General features: G+C 41.8%; 1 protein-coding gene across 1 annotated transcript; it reads left to right on the forward strand.

The window, feature by feature from the left end:
- The first annotated feature begins 4054 nt into the window (after nt 1-4054).
- Nucleotides 4055-11487, forward strand: ifrd1 (interferon-related developmental regulator 1). Its single transcript, XM_012878869.3, has 12 exons — nt 4055-4280; nt 7277-7381; nt 7549-7630; nt 8679-8803; nt 8973-9130; nt 9242-9292; nt 9452-9630; nt 9707-9815; nt 9901-10035; nt 10124-10252; nt 10724-10819; nt 10908-11487. Exons 1-12 carry the CDS (start codon nt 4250-4252, stop codon nt 10992-10994), a joined length of 1287 nt encoding a protein of 428 aa, XP_012734323.2. The 5' UTR covers nt 4055-4249; the 3' UTR covers nt 10995-11487.
- Nucleotides 11488-19182: the final 7695 nt, after the last annotated feature.

Below are 19182 nucleotides of genomic sequence, written 5' to 3' on the forward strand. Positions count from 1 at the left end.
GGATGGCACCCCCTAGTGTCAAAGTCAGTTAAGGTCAGAGTGTGGGAAACCCCCAAGTGTTTCGAAGCAATGCTGACACTAACCAGCTTTTTGGGACAAATTAATTCAAGCAAGTGTTATATCATTTATTTTTTTCAACCCTGCATAAAATCTGCGATTTGGAGGTATCGCTGAGCGCTTCCCGTTAGACTTTGCACTCTTCGCACACTGACGCTGCACCCACTCAACACACCCCAGCTTTGCACATGGCCTGATCAATTATTCAAGCTTGATGCTGAAAACAGAACAGCCCTTCTGCCCGTGTATGTTGTGGCTCAAGGGCGAACCTGCAGGTGAGTAAGGGGGATCCAGTGGTGCTTCCTGAACAAGAATAGCCACTTGTCATGTGTTTCATCGTCAAGAAGAGAAAGAGAAAGAGAAGCACTTGCGCAATCCATTGAGGAAATGGGGAGTTTGTGGTGCACTTTTGGAAACCTCCCTGAAGTCTAACGCAGGGTGTATATATATATATATATATATATATATATATATATATATATATATATATATATATATATATATATATATATATATATATATATAAAGATAGTCAGATTTGGATTCTGCAAGCGGCAGCACTTTCTGACGTTTTTCAGGGCTGGGATGAATGCTGCTGACAGTCTGGCCCGGGGAATGGCAACCAGGAGGCTGCATCTCCAGTGAGATTTTTCACTTGTCAATCGGCAAACTATTTTTGTCCTGTCTTAGGAAAAAAAAAAGAAAAACACACAGACACAAAGTCAAATAAAACATAAGGATGTTGTTGTGAACCAACCCTTTGACTTTGACTTATTATCTGCAAAACACTCGCTACTGTCCTGCTTCAGTTTACATGCAAAATGCATGAGGTTCCAAGCACTTCTAGCATGTTCAAGCATGCATGGTATAAATCTGCTGAATATGCACATTAACATCTGTGTATGTCCATCTGACTGTCTGGGGTGCTTCTGCGGTCACAGTATTACTTTGCAATGGCTAAATTGTGTATGTAAATGTGAAACCTGACCAACCATTTAATACTGTTAGATTCATTTTAGTCTATACTGCTGGAGATCAATGTGTTCCGGATGTAGTGAGCGACCATGTTGTTTGACTTCGTTGTCACATGGTGCCGTTTCTTTTGGGCCAAGTAGGGATGAGGTGTAGTTCTCACTGCTACAACAGGAGTGAAATTCACTTCAAAAAGTCTTTTGTTTGTGTGTGGCAGCGATAATGGGAACGATTTAGAAACTGAGTATAGCAAGAGAAAACACAAGTGTAAGGGGTAGTAAGTTCTATTCCAGGCTATAGCTGCGGTGCTTTAGACTGTAAAAACTATGTATGTTAGACCCTACTTGTGTAAAAGACTAAAATCTTTTTTTTTTTTTCACTATTTCTGGTGGATCAAAGAAGGCGGCCCCAATTCTTTCAACAATGTAGATGAAGTTACACCGATCCTTGAATTTAAGATGAAGAACATATCTGATAAGGTTAAAGTTAAACAATCTTAAACACCCATAACATCATAAGCAAGAAGAGTGTCTCTACAATTCTGTGTTTCTCTTCAACACTTAAAACATGGGATCTTTAATCACAAAAGGTGAAGCTCCATAACAGCTTTCTCCAAGGTTCAAGAGTGCCTTTTATCCTTTTTTTATTATAAACACTACCGCACACATTCCAGTGCCATATATCATGAATGGATTTTTTATTAAATGATCCTGTGAAATAACCACTAACACTATTTTAACTAACTAAAATAGAAAAATATTTACAAAAATGTTTGGGATGCACTCACATATATATATATATATATATATATATATATATATATATATATATATATATATATATATATATATATATATATATATATATATATATATATATATATATATATATATATATATATATATATATATATTCCAGAAAATCTGGATTGTCTGAATATTTCAATAACTCCAGGCTGGTTTTATCCTTTCTAAAATGTCAACACCGTCTTGTTAAAAACAAATAAACTCTTAAATAGTGCCACTGAATATTTTTGTATGGTTTCATCATTGTATAATCCATCCACTCATTGGCTATTCTTTTAATGGATAAAAAATTAAACCAAATCTCCAATCACTTCTATAGTGACCACTGTATTGGTTTTTCTTGATTGAGGCGAACCAACAATGAACTAACACATGGGTTGAAAGCCAAAGTATGTACACATTTTGTGTACTGTTGCATCATATACATACATACATATATATATATATATATATATATATATATACATATATATATATATATATATATATATATATATATATATATATATATATATATATATATATATATATATATATATATATATATATATATATATATATATATATACACACACGACTATTGGTGACTTCGTTCACTAAATCAGATAATAATAGACCTGTTTTTAGATAATTCTTTATTTCTCATTTTATATCAATGGTTTTTAGGAACACACGACTCACACATTCAAGGTCACTTAACCCTGAATGTTGTTAAGTGGGCATGGACCAAGGCACATAAAATACTAGCAATTTGCCCTTACAAACAATACTATTCCTCAGTTTGGAGCAATCCTGCAGTACTATTAGGAAAATCTTTTTTTTTTTGTGTAAATGGCTTGAGAAAGGAGTACAGAAGATAGCACACTTGTGTATGGATGATACTTTTATGCCATACGTTTTGTTGAAAGAAGCTTTTGATATGACAGATAAAGGGGATATCTGGAAGTACTTACAACTCAGGAGTTGTTATTTTACAACTCATAGGCTAAAGAATTATGTCCTTGGCCTAAAACTGGTACAGAAAGAAAATGCGATGAGGACTGGTCGAACTCTTCTAATAATTCGGCATCACCCTGTTTGCAAAAAACTTTTAAGCAAACAGGGTGGACTCTGTGACAGTTGGAGATCTAAATATTGTGCAAACATAGGTTGTGCAAACATAGGTTGGGCTACTAGAGATGTTAGGAGTAAACTTATTCATTACAAAATTGTACACTTGTACTATTATACTCCATCGAAAATTGCCTATTGCAATTTAAGACAATAAATGCTGGAAATGTGGTAAGAATACCGGTGCTTATCTCCATGTTCTCTGGGAATGTCCCTTGGTGTTTCCATTTTGGACTGAAGTCATTAAAAAAATCGGATGAGTGGATTGGACTGTCCTTACCTAAATCACCGCAGCTGTGTCTGCTGGGAGAGAAGTCGCTCAAGCCGTCCAGACTTATGAAAGATTAGGGCTTGTGATGACTGGCTCTATTGTAGCTGCAAGACTTATTCTGAGGAACTGTAAAAGTCCCCACAGGCCTCAGATGAAGAAATGGATAACATGACATGGCAGAGACTGCTTCGTTTGAATGATTGCTAAGCTAAACAATAAAGAGGCAAAAACAAGTCAAATATGGAGTAATTTTATGTCATTTATCGGTTCAAATGACAGTATTGCTTCAGCTGCATAATAACCTGGAATATGCCATTTTTATTTGTATTATTTCTGTATAGAACTGTTGTTGTTCTTGTTTTTCATGTTTGTTTTTGTTGTTTATTTGTAAAATAAAAACGAAGGTTTAATAAAAACTTAAATGACGTTAAGTTGCTTAAATAACTTCCCTACTGTTTTAACAGTATTGCCCAACAGCCAAGGCTATAAAAGGATTAAAGTGCCGATTGAACTACACTACACTACACCATCAATGGTAATTGTCCTAAAATTTACATTTTATACACGTATCTAAAGGATAAGCGTGTTTCCATGTGCGCCTGATTGCAGTTTAGTGTTAGTAGAAATATTTAGGGCGATAAACATTGCGATAAAAATCTTTTTTTTTTTTTTTTTTTTCTCCATAACCCTTTATGGCTTTCACCATTTCGCCAAAAAACAATAAACGCACTGCGTCATGCGCAAACACACGCGATACTTACCCCCCTATTCTCCTATTGGTCAGTGCTGCCGGGAAAGCTCCTCGTGACGTTCGTGCCGGTATAAAAACAAAGAGCAGCTCTTGGGCGGTGAAGCACTGGTGTATGAGAGGAAAATGTATCGTCTCGGCCGACAGTCTATCTCCAAGATCGCCTTCAATTTCTTTTTATCCACTGTGCCACGGGAACGTTTTCACTTTACTAGACAGTACAATAAAAGCTGGTCGTGTATTGGCTGATTTTTGATCAAATATTTTACATTAAATTGCACAAAAATGCCAAGGAACAAGAAGAAGAATAGCAAGGGTGAGTAGTCGAGCGGCATCTAGGCTGTGGCCTTGCCGCTGTGAGCTGTTTGCGCGATGGGAGTTGTAGTTCTTTTAGTGTTCCCTGCTTATTGCGTAGAATTGTACGTGTTAATGGTTGGGACTACAAACGTTGGAACCCGGCCTAGGGGGGGGAAACAAAAGCTAGCTAGAAATTATCACACAAAGCTTCGCTTGCATCTGAAAGTTTGAAGTTATACGACTTTATGGGAATATTTTGTAACAGTTTTCACTTATTATTTTAGACCCAGACATGTGTTTACACCATGTTTATCAAGCTAGCACATGCTATCCCTTGTGTCCCAAACACGTCGTCGCCGTCGATAAAATTTAATTACATACTTAAGTGTTCAATATTTTTATTTATTTTTTATTACCGGCATCCGGTCACCATTAATGTTTAGTTAGTTGTTTTATGTTGCGTTTAACGTGCCCGTAAACAGGAGGACTCGAGCTGGTTGGAGAAGTCGTAGTCCATCTTGTGCGATTCGATTGTTAGCCATGTTTGTTTTTACCGGTTGTTAGGCATAACTAATATTCCCTGTAGCCAAACATCCTCTTAAGTAAATGACATTTGTGTTTTTATGTATGTATTAGGCGTTGTAGTGGTGTAGTAGCAGAAGGAGGACATTTTGTCCTCCTTACAGCGGGGTCGGCGAACAGGCGCCGCCCGGTTCCCAGAAATCAGCTGCGGTGTGGGAAAAGCCCACGTCGACAGTCGGTGTAAACACACATTAACGTCTGACCGGATTAGACTGATAAATGGGCTGTAAATGATTTGCTAAAGTGCGTCGTCACGGGTTTGAAGGTTTGCAAAAGTGTGCAGGGGGAACTCTAAGCACGACACCGTTGAGCTAGCCTGAGTCTCCCCTGAGGTAAATTCAGGTCAAAGCGGACAGAGGCCTGTTGAGTCTGGTCTAGTCTGGTCTGGTCGGATTTCAGGTCGGCTCCTACCTGCTAGACGCATTCTTCCAGATATTTATTATCTCTAAAGATGAGAGGCCTCCTCTAAGTGGAAGATTTTTTTTTTTTTTTTTTTTTTTTAAAGCATAACCATACCCTTCTTCCAAGTATAAATAGTTTACACCACTTGGCTTAATAAACTGTTTTTTTTTAGCTGTGAAATGATGACTTCATGCTAATTCCCCCCCCCCCCCAGGAAACATTTTATATAGATGTTAAAGAATCGAGTATTGTTGAGCTTTTGCGTGTTTTTATGCGGAGGTGTAGAATACATGCAGCTTGTCTGACTTAAAGATACAATCCCTTTTGAGGAAGCGCCACAAAGAGACAAATTTATGACAAGATCTACTAACGTTTTATGTAGAACATAAGCCACTGTTATAGCCAATAGAAAAGCGGAGATCAGAAAAACCCATATATCCTTGATAAGCAATGATCAGATGCGTCAGATATACAAAACTTTTTAGTTTTTTTTTTAATTCTGTTGCATGCATTGCATTCTAAAAGCTCCTGCTTTTGTCTATATATAACTCAAAAATGACCAGGATGTGCTTGTTTGAGTTAATGTATGCATTAATGAGAATAGTTGTGTATTGTTTTTTTTTATTTCTTTGTTATAGGCATATTGTTTTTGTTTTGTCCTGTAATGGTCCGTGGAAAGGGGAACAATCTATATTGGTTAAAGCAAAACCGGCAGATCTCAAAGGGTGCTGTAACTTATGTCTGTATCGGCCAGGAAAAATCTTGATTGGTGCATCTGATTCCTGCTGTTTTTTTATTTTTATAGTTATAATAATGACGTTGGTCATTTATATGAATATGTATTAAACGTTGATCATTTACAAAGAAGGGTTCTCATTGGACACAGTGTTGTGCATTTTTCTTCTGCACCAAGTCACTATAGACAGCTTCTGCGGTCTTTACAAGATAGCTGCATATTGGCTGCATAATACGTGGGCCTGCTTGTCGCTTGCATACGTAAGTTTTTTTAAAAAATGACTGACTTAAGAGTTGTGGGTGGCGCAAATTTGCTTTCCACTTCCATGGCCCTCCATGTCTTCCACAGTTGGAAATGCTTCCTAGAAGAGAGATGTCATTTATTTTTTGTTAGGAAGACATGTAGTTTGTTCGTTGTTTCCGTCTGCAGACACTGATCAGGACACGTTGTCCGGACCTCCACTGAAAGCACTTAGAACTAGGGCTGGACGATAATTCAATAACAATATATATCGATCGATAGACGTATATCGATGGTAGGAAAGTCAGTAAAAAGTTCAATAGAATAACAGTTTCCCCTCCTTATGCATTCTAGTAATGTAGGTTAATATTTCAGTCACTACATCCTCCCAACCAATCACAAACGCAGACCCAGGAATGCTCTTTCACCAAGCTCCACCCCCTTCAAAGAGTTCAGAGCGTATGTTCTTTTTTTTTTTCCGCCTTTTTTTTTTTAAAAAACTTGCAGTTTTGGTAAAAAGTTGGTTGAATAAAGGGTTGAGTTTGAATTCAGTGTTTGTATGTTCTCTATCTAAATACCGGATGCTAAGCAACAGATAAAATAGCCAGGGGGCACTTAAAATACACATGTTGAATTTGATAATTATCGATATTGACCAGTATAATTTCTATTTTATCGATATGCTTTGTCTCCCAGCCCTACTCAGAACATATAAACGGTACGATAAAAGAATGTTAAGCGCCTGATCAGCCTCTGCCAAGCTGCTACCTCACCAGATTGCTTTAAGGGATCATTTCCCTTTGAGGATGATGTGAAGGCCTGCTTCCTCTTTCAGCTGCAGGTTGGCTTCTCGTCCTTGTATTCGTTGTCGACAACGTGCGTCTTTCCAAACCTGATAGCAGCTGTGTTTGCCCGTGCAGCCGTGGTCAGTTCACCCTGACTAGCTTTGCCTGCGTGACACGCGGGGGATGAGCAAAGCAAAGGATGCCACTGATAAGACGATCGCTGTGATGCCCGAGCTGCATGAGGGATTCATTCTTTGTGTTTGATTTCAGGGGGCCAGCATGGAGCTGTGCAGCCTTTCAGTGATGAGGACGCCTCCATCGAGACCCTCAGTCATTGCAGCAGCTTAAGTGACGCCACAAGTGCAGCGGATGAAGGTAAGCTTGTCTGGGCCTGTTTCCGTTCTGTGTTTTAATTCGGAGTATATAAGTATCGGTATTTATTGTATGCCTTTTCAGACATCTTAGGCGTGCCAATTAGTTAAATAGGGTGCTGTAAATGTCCACCACCGATGATGTGATTGTTTTTTTTACCCCCTCTGCAGGTGGAGAGGCGAGTGAGGACACCGCCCAGGAGGATTTCCAGTATAAGCTGAAGGGCTTTATAGACAGCACTGTGGACAAAAGGTTAGTTCTGCCCAGTTGTTAACATCTGCACGTCATTTTATCTCTTCACGCAGATGCATGCGGTTCTTTAAAGTTTGGGAACAAGCCAGAAACAGACTTAAGGTGTGATATTGGTCAAAAACCCAGGAATTCACAGACTCCTCCCGGCCAGTAGGCGCACTCGCGCCCGCCGTCTCTCGTTCCGAGCTCCAGTTGTGGCTGGCCAACATTTGACGTACCTGTCCAGAAGGAAAGCACGAACCTCTTCTGAGTCCATTTGCTTCCTCAAGTCGGCATCAACGCTTTAATCTGAGAAATGTAACGCAGAGGAGAAGCCATTTCTCAGCGCCATCACAGAGCTACTGTGATCTGGCATTACCTGAGCTCCATCTCACCTGACCTGAACCTACTATTCCTATTGATGCAGAATCCTTTGATGTAAACCTTAATGTCATAACCAGAAGTGAATAGTTTATGTAATATGGACCTGTCAAAACTAAAGCAATTATTTATAAACTATACATTTCTTTCTTTCAGTAAAATGAATACTTTTATTCTTTCTGCACCACTCTAGACGGTGTGTGGATTTTTTTTTTTTAAATCTTCTTAATTGTTTTGCTGAAAAAGTTGTAGCGATGACCTTTTTGTTTTTAATAGCTAAACAATAAAAATGATCGCGGATTACCAGAACGTTCATCAAAGCCTGGAAGATCATAGGTGAATTTATAAAGACGTGGAGGCGAAGCAGAAAAGGTCACTCAACAAACTATAACGAGGCAAAATGCAGGGGGGGTGAAAGGGTTGAGAACTGTAATCACCACAAAAGACTGGACAAATAGAATTAACACACAAGATGCCACTCACTAAAGTCTGAACAGACTGATGTGAACACTGTATGACGGATCATACACATGTTCTGTCCTTCAATCCTTCCTAAAGGAGTGTAAAAGAAGTCTTAATTTCACCTGTTGAGCATTTTACCTGGACAATAACAACAAAACTCAGAACCTCCTACTTATGATTGTTGGACACTATCCATCTTTCTGATTTCTCTCCTCTGTCCCCTCAGTGCGAAGACGAGGCAGGGGGCCCTGGACGGCCTCAAGACGGCAATGGCCACTCGGATCCTGTACGAGTTCATCTCGGAGCGAAGGATGACCATCACCGACAGCATCGAGCGTTGCCTCAAGAAAGGTATCAGCAGGAGACCCCCCCCCCCTCTCTCCCCCTGTCCCACCTCACTGTCTCATCCTGTGAATGACTGGCCCAGTTCTCAGCAGACGATGGTTTTTAAAGCAATTTCATTCCCAGCAAATCTCTCCCTGAGGGGAGGGGAGTTGACGGCTGCTCTTCCCGTTGCCAGGTAAAGGCGAGGAGCAGAGGGCGGCCGCTTCTCTGGCATGCCTGCTGTGCATTCAGCTGGGCTCGGGGATCGAGAGCGAAGAGGTTTTCAAGACCTTAAAGCCCGTCTTCAAAAACATTTTGGCGGACGGGTCGGCGAACATACAAGCGAGACAAGCTGTGAGTCACAACGCTCGCCCCCCTCCCTGCCTTTTAACGCGCGGTGCGGCGGTGGCGTCTGCCGTTTCCCAGCCGACGTCGACTGAAAACGCGGCTTTCTTCTTTCCGCAGGTGGCGACGAGTCTGGGGCTGTGTACGCTTGTTGCAGAGGACGACGTTTTGGTGAGCAGCTGAATCGGTTCTGTGGGTTAAGCTGGGGCGGCTTTTAGTTGGCTGTGCGCGTGTATTGCTGGTCTGGACACCCATAAAAGTTCCTCCACGAAGTGATCTATGAGTATTTCTGCCACCCCTCGTTCTAAACGCGTCACTTCCTGGTTTCAGGACGTACAGGCGACCATGGAGTGCTTCGAGAGCCTGTTCACCCGGTCCTACGCCAAGGCGGACGGCACCTGCCCTTCGATCGGGCCGCAGATGAGCCAGCTCCACGTCAACGCCCTGCTGTCCTGGGCCCTGCTGCTCACCATCTGCTCGGCCAGCCAGCTCAAAGACATCTTGAAAAAGTGAGCCCCCGACCTGCGGCGCCGCCGCCCGGTCGACTCCGCCGCTAACCGCCTCTGCCGTTTCTGCCGCGCTTAGGCACCTGGCCCGGCTGCAGCGGCTGCTGGAGAGCGACGACGTCAACATGCGGATCGCCGCCGGGGAGACCATCGCTCTGCTCTTTGAGCTGGCCCGGGACGTCGACTCGGTAGGTCGGACTCGACGGGCTTCGGCTCCCGGCCTCGCAGCGAAGGCGCTAAAACGCATCTGTGTTTTGCTTTCGAAACCTTCAGGAGTTCGAGTTCGACGAGTGGGACGAGCTGTGTTACAAGCTGAACGCGCTGGCCACCGACTGCAACAAGCACCGGGCCAAGACCGACAAGAGGAAGCAGAGGTCTGTGTTCAGGGACGTGCTGAAGGCCGTTGAGGTGAGTCGCTTTGTTAGGAGAGAAGGGGGGGGGGGACCCCATGACGCTCTGGTTGGAAGTATTTTATTAACTATCTTTTTCTCTCCAGGAGGGGGACTTCCAATCTGAGACGCTGCGCTTCGGAACCGAGCGCATGACCATCGACAGCTGGGTCAGAAAGAGGACCTACGACGCTTTCAGGGAGTTCGTGGGCTCCGGCATGAACTACCACCTACAGGTATTCAAAGCCGCGTTGATTATTGAGGAGAAGCCAAACTTTTGTCGTCTTTATTCAAATGTATAAACGTACCACTTAGAGCTTTTCCACATTCCGTCACATTGGAACAATTTCCAGGCCTTCTGTTTGGACATAGATTTGAAGTGTGGTGACAGTTAGTCCTATAAGCCCCTAACCATGATGCACATAAAGTCCAGGGCCTTTAAGAGGTTTGTATGTGTGGTGTGGGGAACTAGACCACCGGCTCTCCCTCAATAAACAAACCTCTGTGGGGGAAACACGGCAGAGGCAGCATCATGCTGTGGGCTTTGCTTTCCTTCAGCGGTGACGATGGAAAGCGGATGGAGTCGACGAGGTCGGCAGGTTCCTCCCATGTCAGTCGCGCTCTGTGTCGGTCCGCTGAGGTTTGCTGTAATGTGACAATGTGAATGCGTTTGTAAGGCCTTACGCATTAATCCTCTGTTCCTCCAGGCGAATGAGTTCATCAGGGATGTGTTTGAGCTGGGACCGCCCATTCTGGTTGACTCGGCCACGATGAAGGCCATGAAAATCTCTCGCTTCGAAAGGGTAAGCCCCGCTCACGACGTCGGCGGCGTGCGCACGATTCAGCCGTTTTCCCCGCGCGAGACACTCACTCCAGCTCTTTGTCTTTCAGCATCTCCACAACTCGGCTGCTTTCAAGGCTCGGACCAAGGCCAGGAGCAAGTTCAGAGACAAGAGGGTGGATGTGGGGGAGTTTTAAACTTTTTTTTGTTGTTTTTTCACTGTTTGTTAAATTTGTTAGCTGTATTAAGCCGCTTTTTAGAAGAGTTGTACCAAATTTGTGTTTGTGTCCGTCCCTTCTGATTTCCGTATCAAACTCCCTCCTGCTGCACATTTGAAACGTTACGCTAGATGTGCTTTAATTTATCATTAAAACATCTTGTCCATCACAGACTAACAGAAAAATAATATTTAATATTTAAAAAAAATTAGATTTTCTAGAAACTCTGTTGTACAGATGTATTATTGCTGTGTATTCATTTTTTTTTCCTTGAACATTTTAGTAATTCATAAGAAAGGAGATACTTTGTGGTATTAAAATTGTATTTACATTAAAACACGTGGTGTAAGAGATCTAACCCTCGGAATTTGTATTACTTTGCACAAATAAGTTAGCTTTGGTTATGTATGTTTAAATGTTCAGTGGTGGTTATGTATAAAAGGGTGGTGAAATAAACTCAAAAGCAACTGGGCGGCTTTGTTGTTGCTGGTATTTTGTTGGGAAATGACGGGAATCCTTGAGTCAGAGCATAGAGGGGCGTCTTTTGGTCTTTGATGCAGCATATTTTAGATATTTGTAGAGCAATCGGGGGTGAAATCGGTTTGGAACTGCAGTCACTGCACACAGCAAAGGTAAATATGACTGCTTTTAGTTGTCAAACCAAAATATATGGGTTTAGAAAATGAGATGAACTTAGCAGCCATCTAGAGGGGGAGGGGGGCTGCTTCATGGAGAACATGAAATTATTTTCTGCAAAGGTTTTGATTTGTAGAGAGGAGAGATGTCAATTCCTGAGAACCAAGAAATTATGTACTGAGGTTTAGGAATGATTAAAGCGCTGTACTCCCATTTTCCACTGATAAATATGGCTTATCATGAAAAGTTCACTTGAAGGGGGTAATTGCTTACTTTTTATTTTTTCAAAATGTGAAAAATAAGTGTGTGTAAGGAGGAGGAGGGAGAAATACTTGGTTACCTTGATTTTTTAAAAAAAATATATAAAAGATTTATACAAGAAAGAAAGACTTAACAAAATACATTTGTACGCTTTTTCTGTTCAGAGGAAACTTCACCAAGTTTCCCTAACAGCATTGAGACACTACTTTGATGGAAAAAAAAGTTGCTTTTAAAGTAAAATGGGGGGGGGGGGGTGGGGGTGCTATTTTGTCCTAGTACCATAAAAAAGTTAACTTGCTCATCGCTACTGGCATTTTAAAACGTTTTGACAAAATTAGACTACTCTATTTTTATTTCTGGCAACAAACTGATGGATCATCTTGATTGTTGGGTATGGTGGAGGGACTGTGATGCTGTGGGCCTTGTTTTTAGTCCAATTCATATTAATTTGGACCCAAAATAAAAGTGGAAAATAATGCTGGTTTATCCTATGAAAATAAGTTTTGAGACCTGAACTAAAAAAAAAAAAAAAAAAAAAAAGTTCTCATTTTGTTCTGTTTAGTGTGAATTTATAGATATTTTACATACTGTTTAATGTAATGGATTTGATGTGGTTCCCCTCAGAGGAACTATAATGGCCTCATAAGACTATTTGTCTTGCTCTTCACACCCATGTTTCTTAATGTGGGTTTTAAACAGCTCCTCTTGGCCCGAAAGATTATTTGCATGATTTATTTTTCATTTATGCAAAAGCGCTGAAACCCAACTTTGATATGTAAAAATAGCTGACGTCCAATTGGCTGTGGCCACCCCAGTGAATAAAATAGGTCTTTTCAAGACCACTTGGGCATGAAATAAATAGTTTAACCACCAAGGACAAAATAGTACCTCCCAGGTTTGTTATTTAGCAAACGTGGCAATTTATCTTCTTTCTTTTTGTACCATCCAGCTCCTAAACACTACGAATCTCTTGATAATCTAAACGTTTACCAGATTAGCTTTACATCCGATTAGTGTTTGTCCGTGCCACTTACTGTCAGAACTATATCGGTTTGAACCTTGATTTGATCCAAATTTCTCAGGGCCTCAGCAGATAAACATAATCATTTGATTAGATCGCCCCCCTCTCCAACATCCGGGCAGACGGAGGAGGAGGTGAAGAATCCTAATAGACCATTGTTGTTGTTCTGAGTTCATCAGATCCCGTTGTGTACAGGTGGGAAAACATCATTGTTCAGTCGCCGGTGATGAACGAGAAGACTGCTGATAAGAATCCCTCAGCTCCATAAACGATTGGCCTTATCTCCATTCTAAACTCACCTGTCTGTGCTGTGCTTTTGGTGCCATGCTGAGCGAGGCCGTGGAAATGGTGGGGTGGAGCAAAGGGGTTTCACTGCTGCTTGGAAGTCAGAGAATGTTGTCACTAAGTGGGGATAAAACACCAGAGACCCACAGAGTCAGGATCAAGATGCTCAATCACAGTTTTTTTTTTTTTTTTTTAAATCTGACTTGGAATTTAGAAATCTTGCTTTTCCACCACACCCTCAAAGCAGAATAAATAATTTTAAAATAATTCCTGCAAGAACTTAAAAGAACTATAATTATTTAGTGTGTCCCCAGTTCTGACCTTTGGCACAGACAGCAGTGTATGCTAATCTGTGAGCTCAGTGGCTGCATTTCATTAATAATAATAAAAAAATGTACCTGTTACTGCTATTGTTTTTCCACATTACCCAACTGATGGGCCGCTGATGACTATTAGCCGTGATTGTTATGGAAAAAGCTAATTGCGCTTCAGCTGATTGGCCTTTCGAGGCAGCCGGTCTAATTGCAAAGTCTGTTTCTAATGTCATAATCAGATGAGTAAACGCGATCCAACGTGGCAGCGCGTTTGATGATGAACTGCAGCACTCTGACCCAGCCGTCGCCATGGCTAGTTAGGCAATCCCATGTTTCCAATCACTGCCAGCGGGGAAGAGTCCGTTTGCGCGCGCATAGGCTCTCCAGATGGGCGCTTTTAATTAGCAAAGGCGTTTATTCCACTTGTGCGCTCCTGGAATATCTCTGTTTGTGGCTCTGTCAGGCGCTGCGCTCCCATTTTCTTCCAGTGTCTGACACTGACAGCAGTGTCCTACATACTTGCACCCCTGTCTCCCCTTCATGTTTTTTTTTTCTTTTCTTTTCAACCCGGCCGTGCTATCGTGGTGAAAAATGGATGGAGAGCTCGTCAGTACTTTGTCACTGAATGGATGCTGCGTGTTCTCCACGTCCCAAGATGCCGAAAGGGCTCGGCCGCAGAGGCTGATGATAAAAAATAAAAAAATAATAAAAAAAAAATGGCTGCTGCCTCCGGCGGGGTGCTTGAAAACGATGCACATCAAAGGGATTACCCCTTCCTCCTCTCTGCCACTTTCTGTTAAAGCCACACTGCGCTCAAGATTCCTCAAAGTGATTTGTGCGCCGGGTTTAGAGAGAGCGGAAGCCAGGGAGACGACTCCAGTGTTGAAGAAGATAAAACAATTTTGGATGTTTTTTTTTTTTTTTTAACTGCTCTGTTTAGTCTCCAAAGAGAGAAGAGGGGGGGGATCCTATATTAGATCAGCTGTGGCTGGCTGCAGAGGCAGTGCAGATACATTGATGGGAATCACTGTTGCAGCAGGAACACAATAAACCCAGAGACAAGCGGCTTGTGTCAGCTGTCTAAATGTGTGTTTGCAGAACTGGCACCTTTTTGTTTTACTGAATGGGGGTGGAAAAAAAGATTACTTTATATCTTTGTAGGCCTATGATATACAGTATAAGTTGGTAACCAGACAGGCAAGAGCGAGGCCTCCTTATTGAATTCCGACTCCATAAAGTAGGATTCGTGGTTTGCACGAACGTTTATATCATTCGATGATTCAAAAAGGAAGGAAACAACTTGCTGCAATACTTCTTTTTATGCTCACATGACAATGGAAAAATCTTTTTTTTTTTAAAACTGAGGATTCTAGATGGGTGTTGGGGGTTAAGTTCTAGAATAAGCGTGATGAATCGATCCAGCTTGAGCTAAATCGTTGTCTTAAAACAAGGTTTTAATTTATCTTTCGATGTGTTCCGTTCATGTTTCATTTAAAACCACAGATCTTATTGTGTTTTATTTTGATAATATGTGATAAACCAACACGAAGGGGTGCGCAATTCATGTTTTCAATTTACACAGATTTAAAAATCTGTGTGGCTTGGTATTCAGACTTCTTGAGTCAATACTTATGAAGAGTATCCCCACAGTACGATGCTGTGGCCTCCATGTTTCAAAATGGGAAGGAGGTTTTCATGGTAACCTGTGTTTTTATTCGAACGCGCAAAGCATGTTGGTCGAAAAGGAACTTGTTCCACGTGTTTTGCGGTGTCCCCTTCGTGGCATGTTGCAAACTGCAAAAAAATCCACCAAGGCAACATCTATAGAGAGGCGCCCTTTCAAATTGCGTTCCCACCTGAGCTGTGGGTCCCTGTAGCTGCTCCAGAGTTAACAAGGTGCCTCTTGGTTTTTCATGATTGACTCTCTCTTTGCTCGGCTTAATAATTTAGATAGCCATTTCATTGTAGGCTTGTAGTTTTGCCACACTCTCTTAACCTTTAGATGAACAGAGCTTCATAAGATCAGCATTACTACATTAAGTCAGCCCTGCTTTAAACGCCTTCACATCTTTATTCCTAAATACTGTACTTTTTTTTTTTTGCCTTCCCTTAACAATCATTTGCTCTTTTGTATTGGTTGTTTAGAGAGAATCAAAATTTAAAAAGCGCTCAATATTCAAAAGAATAAAAATAAATCTCGATCCAGCTCTGTGCAGGGGGGCATTTTCATTCCATTTTCCTTTTGCCTGTGAGCATAACAGAAATGTCCTTTAACTTTCTGAGGCACACACGAGTGTTATTTCAAAGCTCACCAGCTGGTGGCAGTTGTTTACCGTCTAGCCATCAGGAGTAGCAACACTCAAAATTCCCAGTAATGAATTCTGTGGTTGCGTTGGAGCATATCTGATGACACAGAGGGTCCTTCTGATGGAAAATGTAAAGTATGTCACCGAAGTCACGCGGGGATACAAACGACTACATAATCCTGCGTCGTTCATAACCGCTCGGTTATGAAAGGTTTAGATTGAGGCGTCGACGGTCCGCTCCCCTAACCCTGCCTGCCTTCAGTGACCTGATCTGAGTTCAGAAAACCTTCACATTCACGCTGTGAAATAGATAGATGGCCTGCACTCGTACCCACAAAAAAAAAAAAAAAAAAAAAAAAAAAAACAGCCTGCGCACCTCATTCATCTTGCAGCACAACAAAGCGAGGCCCCGCGTCCTACTGTGCAAAGCTGACACCATATGGAATGTGGTTGTAGACTTGAAATAAAGTCAAGCGAAACACATTTTGTCGTGCTGGGCGCAGATGCATCGTAAGCCCCCACACTGTGTGACTCACAGCTACTGTACACTCACACAGAAACGTGCGATATGTACAAGTGCACACGCTCAAACATGGCTCTAAGCAACCCCCCCCCCCCCCAGTCCTTCAAAAAAAGCATACCTCCCCTCTCTGCCTTCCTTTTGTGTCTCTATCGCACACACTCGAGCTCTCTCTTTTTTTATTTTTTTTATTTCTGCACAGCAGTGACAGGCGCAGACCCCTGTCAGGGATGACAACTGCTCGCCAGATGATGCCACAGAGAGGAGGCAAGAGGCCATAGTTAGGCAGGGGGGGGGGGGGGGGGGGGTGACACTGCCTCAATGTGGAGCAGCATCAGACCCAACCAATTATGAATGATGTGCAGGCGAGCCGTTATCTGTTGGGATGCATTTCTAGCTCTTCGAAATCCCACGTCCCCCCTCCCCCCCACAACTAAAAACTCTTTAAAAAATCTGGGTTAACACACACGTGACATTTGATGCTGGGGAGAAACATATGCTGTTGCCCCTCTTCCAAAGCTCTGACTCATAGCCTGAGTCACAGGCGCCCCCCCCCCACCCCCGTCGATGTTGGAGGGTTTCCGTCTCCCTGTGTTCACCTATTATTAACTCCTTCCAAAGCTCACACATGCACATTTACCCCAAAGGATCAGTCTAACATGTCCATCGAGTCTTCCACGAATGCGCTTTTGTAGGAAGAGCATGTTTTTTTTTTCTGTTAGTTGTTCATTTGTTGGAAAAAGAAACAAAAATGTCAATTTAATGACTTGTTGCCAGAGGTGTTCCCAAGATAAGTTTCGACTTTGAGTCCAAGTCCACTGTCAGGTTTCGAAAGACTGGAATAAAGATTTTCCCGTCGAATGCACGCCATTAAATCTGCGTTGCTGTAAAACTGTACAGCTTGTCCTCAAACTTAATAATATTTTATAGCATTTATCTTTAATTCCTTTAACATTTAATTCAGTGGGCAAAAAATATCCCTGCTATGTGCTGTTTTTAAGATGTTCTGACAATGAAATTTTTTTTTTGTTCAAAGTCAAATAAAAGCTTAACACCTATTAACGTTTAATTTAGTAAATAATCACATAAAGGGAATTTCTTTTTCTGTCTTAGTCCACCTATGGATACTCAAAATGAATACTGATGTACCTCTGATGCTAAAAGGTTTTATCATCGTACGAATTTACAATACTGGCTGAAACAATTATGTTAGATTCTTACAATGGGCTATTTTTTTTAAAAGAAGAAAACTGTACCCAAATCAGTTGTAGAATACGTGTGGAACAGAACAGAAAAATGTAAAGGTATGGCACGACGTAGCAATCAGCTGCAGCAAATTATCTTTTCTCTGACTTCTTCTTTAGTCGTGTCAAGTTGTGCTGTAGATCCCAACGCCCGTGTTTCCTCTCCACGTCTCAATTAACACATCCAAACCAGAAATGGGTTCATGATTTAGTTGGGAATTTTATGTCTAGAAAGGTCACCCAAGGGCATTTGGGTTGGAGTGATAGTGTTGCAATCAGCCAAAACAGTAAAATAAAATCTTAGAGACCGAGGACACTTTTTTCATTTTAGACACACTAGACTTCATTAACAGCCCTTGATGGAGTTGCACAGGGATTTGCATGGAGGAGGGTGGTTGTATCATGTCATTTCCTGGCACGGGGCGGATACAAATATGCAACCCACCTGCCAGGCCATATGCCACACGATGGAACCAGTGGGTACATGAGATCACCCACATCTTATCAGGTCCTGGTCACCCAAGGCAGCCTCCGACAAGAGACGATTGTGGTACTGTGCGTCAACTCTTACCGTGTCCGTTCACAGCACCCTGTGTTGGTTTTGGTCTGTAAATTATGAGCCATGAACTCATCAAAAGATAATCCAGTGCTTCATCTTCTGCATCAACACAAATGCACGTGTCCTATGAATTGCGCATGGCAATATACAGTGTTAGAGAGCAAATCCTGTGAAGGGTTTAAAGAGACACACTGCTGTTACTCCTGTCATAATGGTTGTGGGAGCTACAAGGCATGACTTCATGTCCCCACCGGTGCTAATTGTGGGGACTCTGATACCACAGTGCTAAATTAGCAAGATTCTGTGTCAATATATCTTTGTGAGCCAGCTCCCTGGTCCGGTCTTTCAATAAGACAACTGTCTATGTACTGCAAGAATTATGTTGTTATCCTTCGACATCCAGGTCCAGACAGGTCCTCCAATACTCCCCCTGTATCCAAAAGCATCAATCATGACTGGGTGTCAATACAGCGGATCTTGAGGGACAGTCACAATTTGCCACAACAGAGGATACAATAGCAGTATGACTCCATTCTGTGCCAAATTGTCAATTGCATCCAGGCCCAAGGGGGTGCCCAGGGTGCCTGTACTGCCAACTCTATTATTCATTTGATCTGATATTGTAATCACTGCAGTACAGTCATATAACTCTGTGCAGATTGATTTCATTTCCACCACGTCACGTGATTCATTTTCATATCAGTGTGTATGTGATTCATGAAGTCAGCTATTGACCTTGAATGCAATACCACCAATGCCCATTGGGATGTCTTTGGAACATCGCTGATTGCAGAGAAACATATTAAGTCAGGTTTTTTTAAAACTGTCATGACAATCTTGCTCCTCATATTAAACCCCTTTTTATTAGGTTGATGCTGAACACCCAGCAATATTGCCCCCCCCCCCAAACCAGGTTCTTATATAGTCAGTCAAGTTTATTTGTGTAGCACATTTCAGCAGCAAGGTGGTTCAAAATGCTTTACATTGCGAAAACACAAAAACATCATAAACACATCAAAGC

The sequence above is a fragment of the Fundulus heteroclitus genome, chromosome 17 (assembly GCF_011125445.2).
Source record: "Fundulus heteroclitus isolate FHET01 chromosome 17, MU-UCD_Fhet_4.1, whole genome shotgun sequence".
NCBI classification, from domain to species: Eukaryota; Metazoa; Chordata; class Actinopteri; order Cyprinodontiformes; family Fundulidae; genus Fundulus; species Fundulus heteroclitus.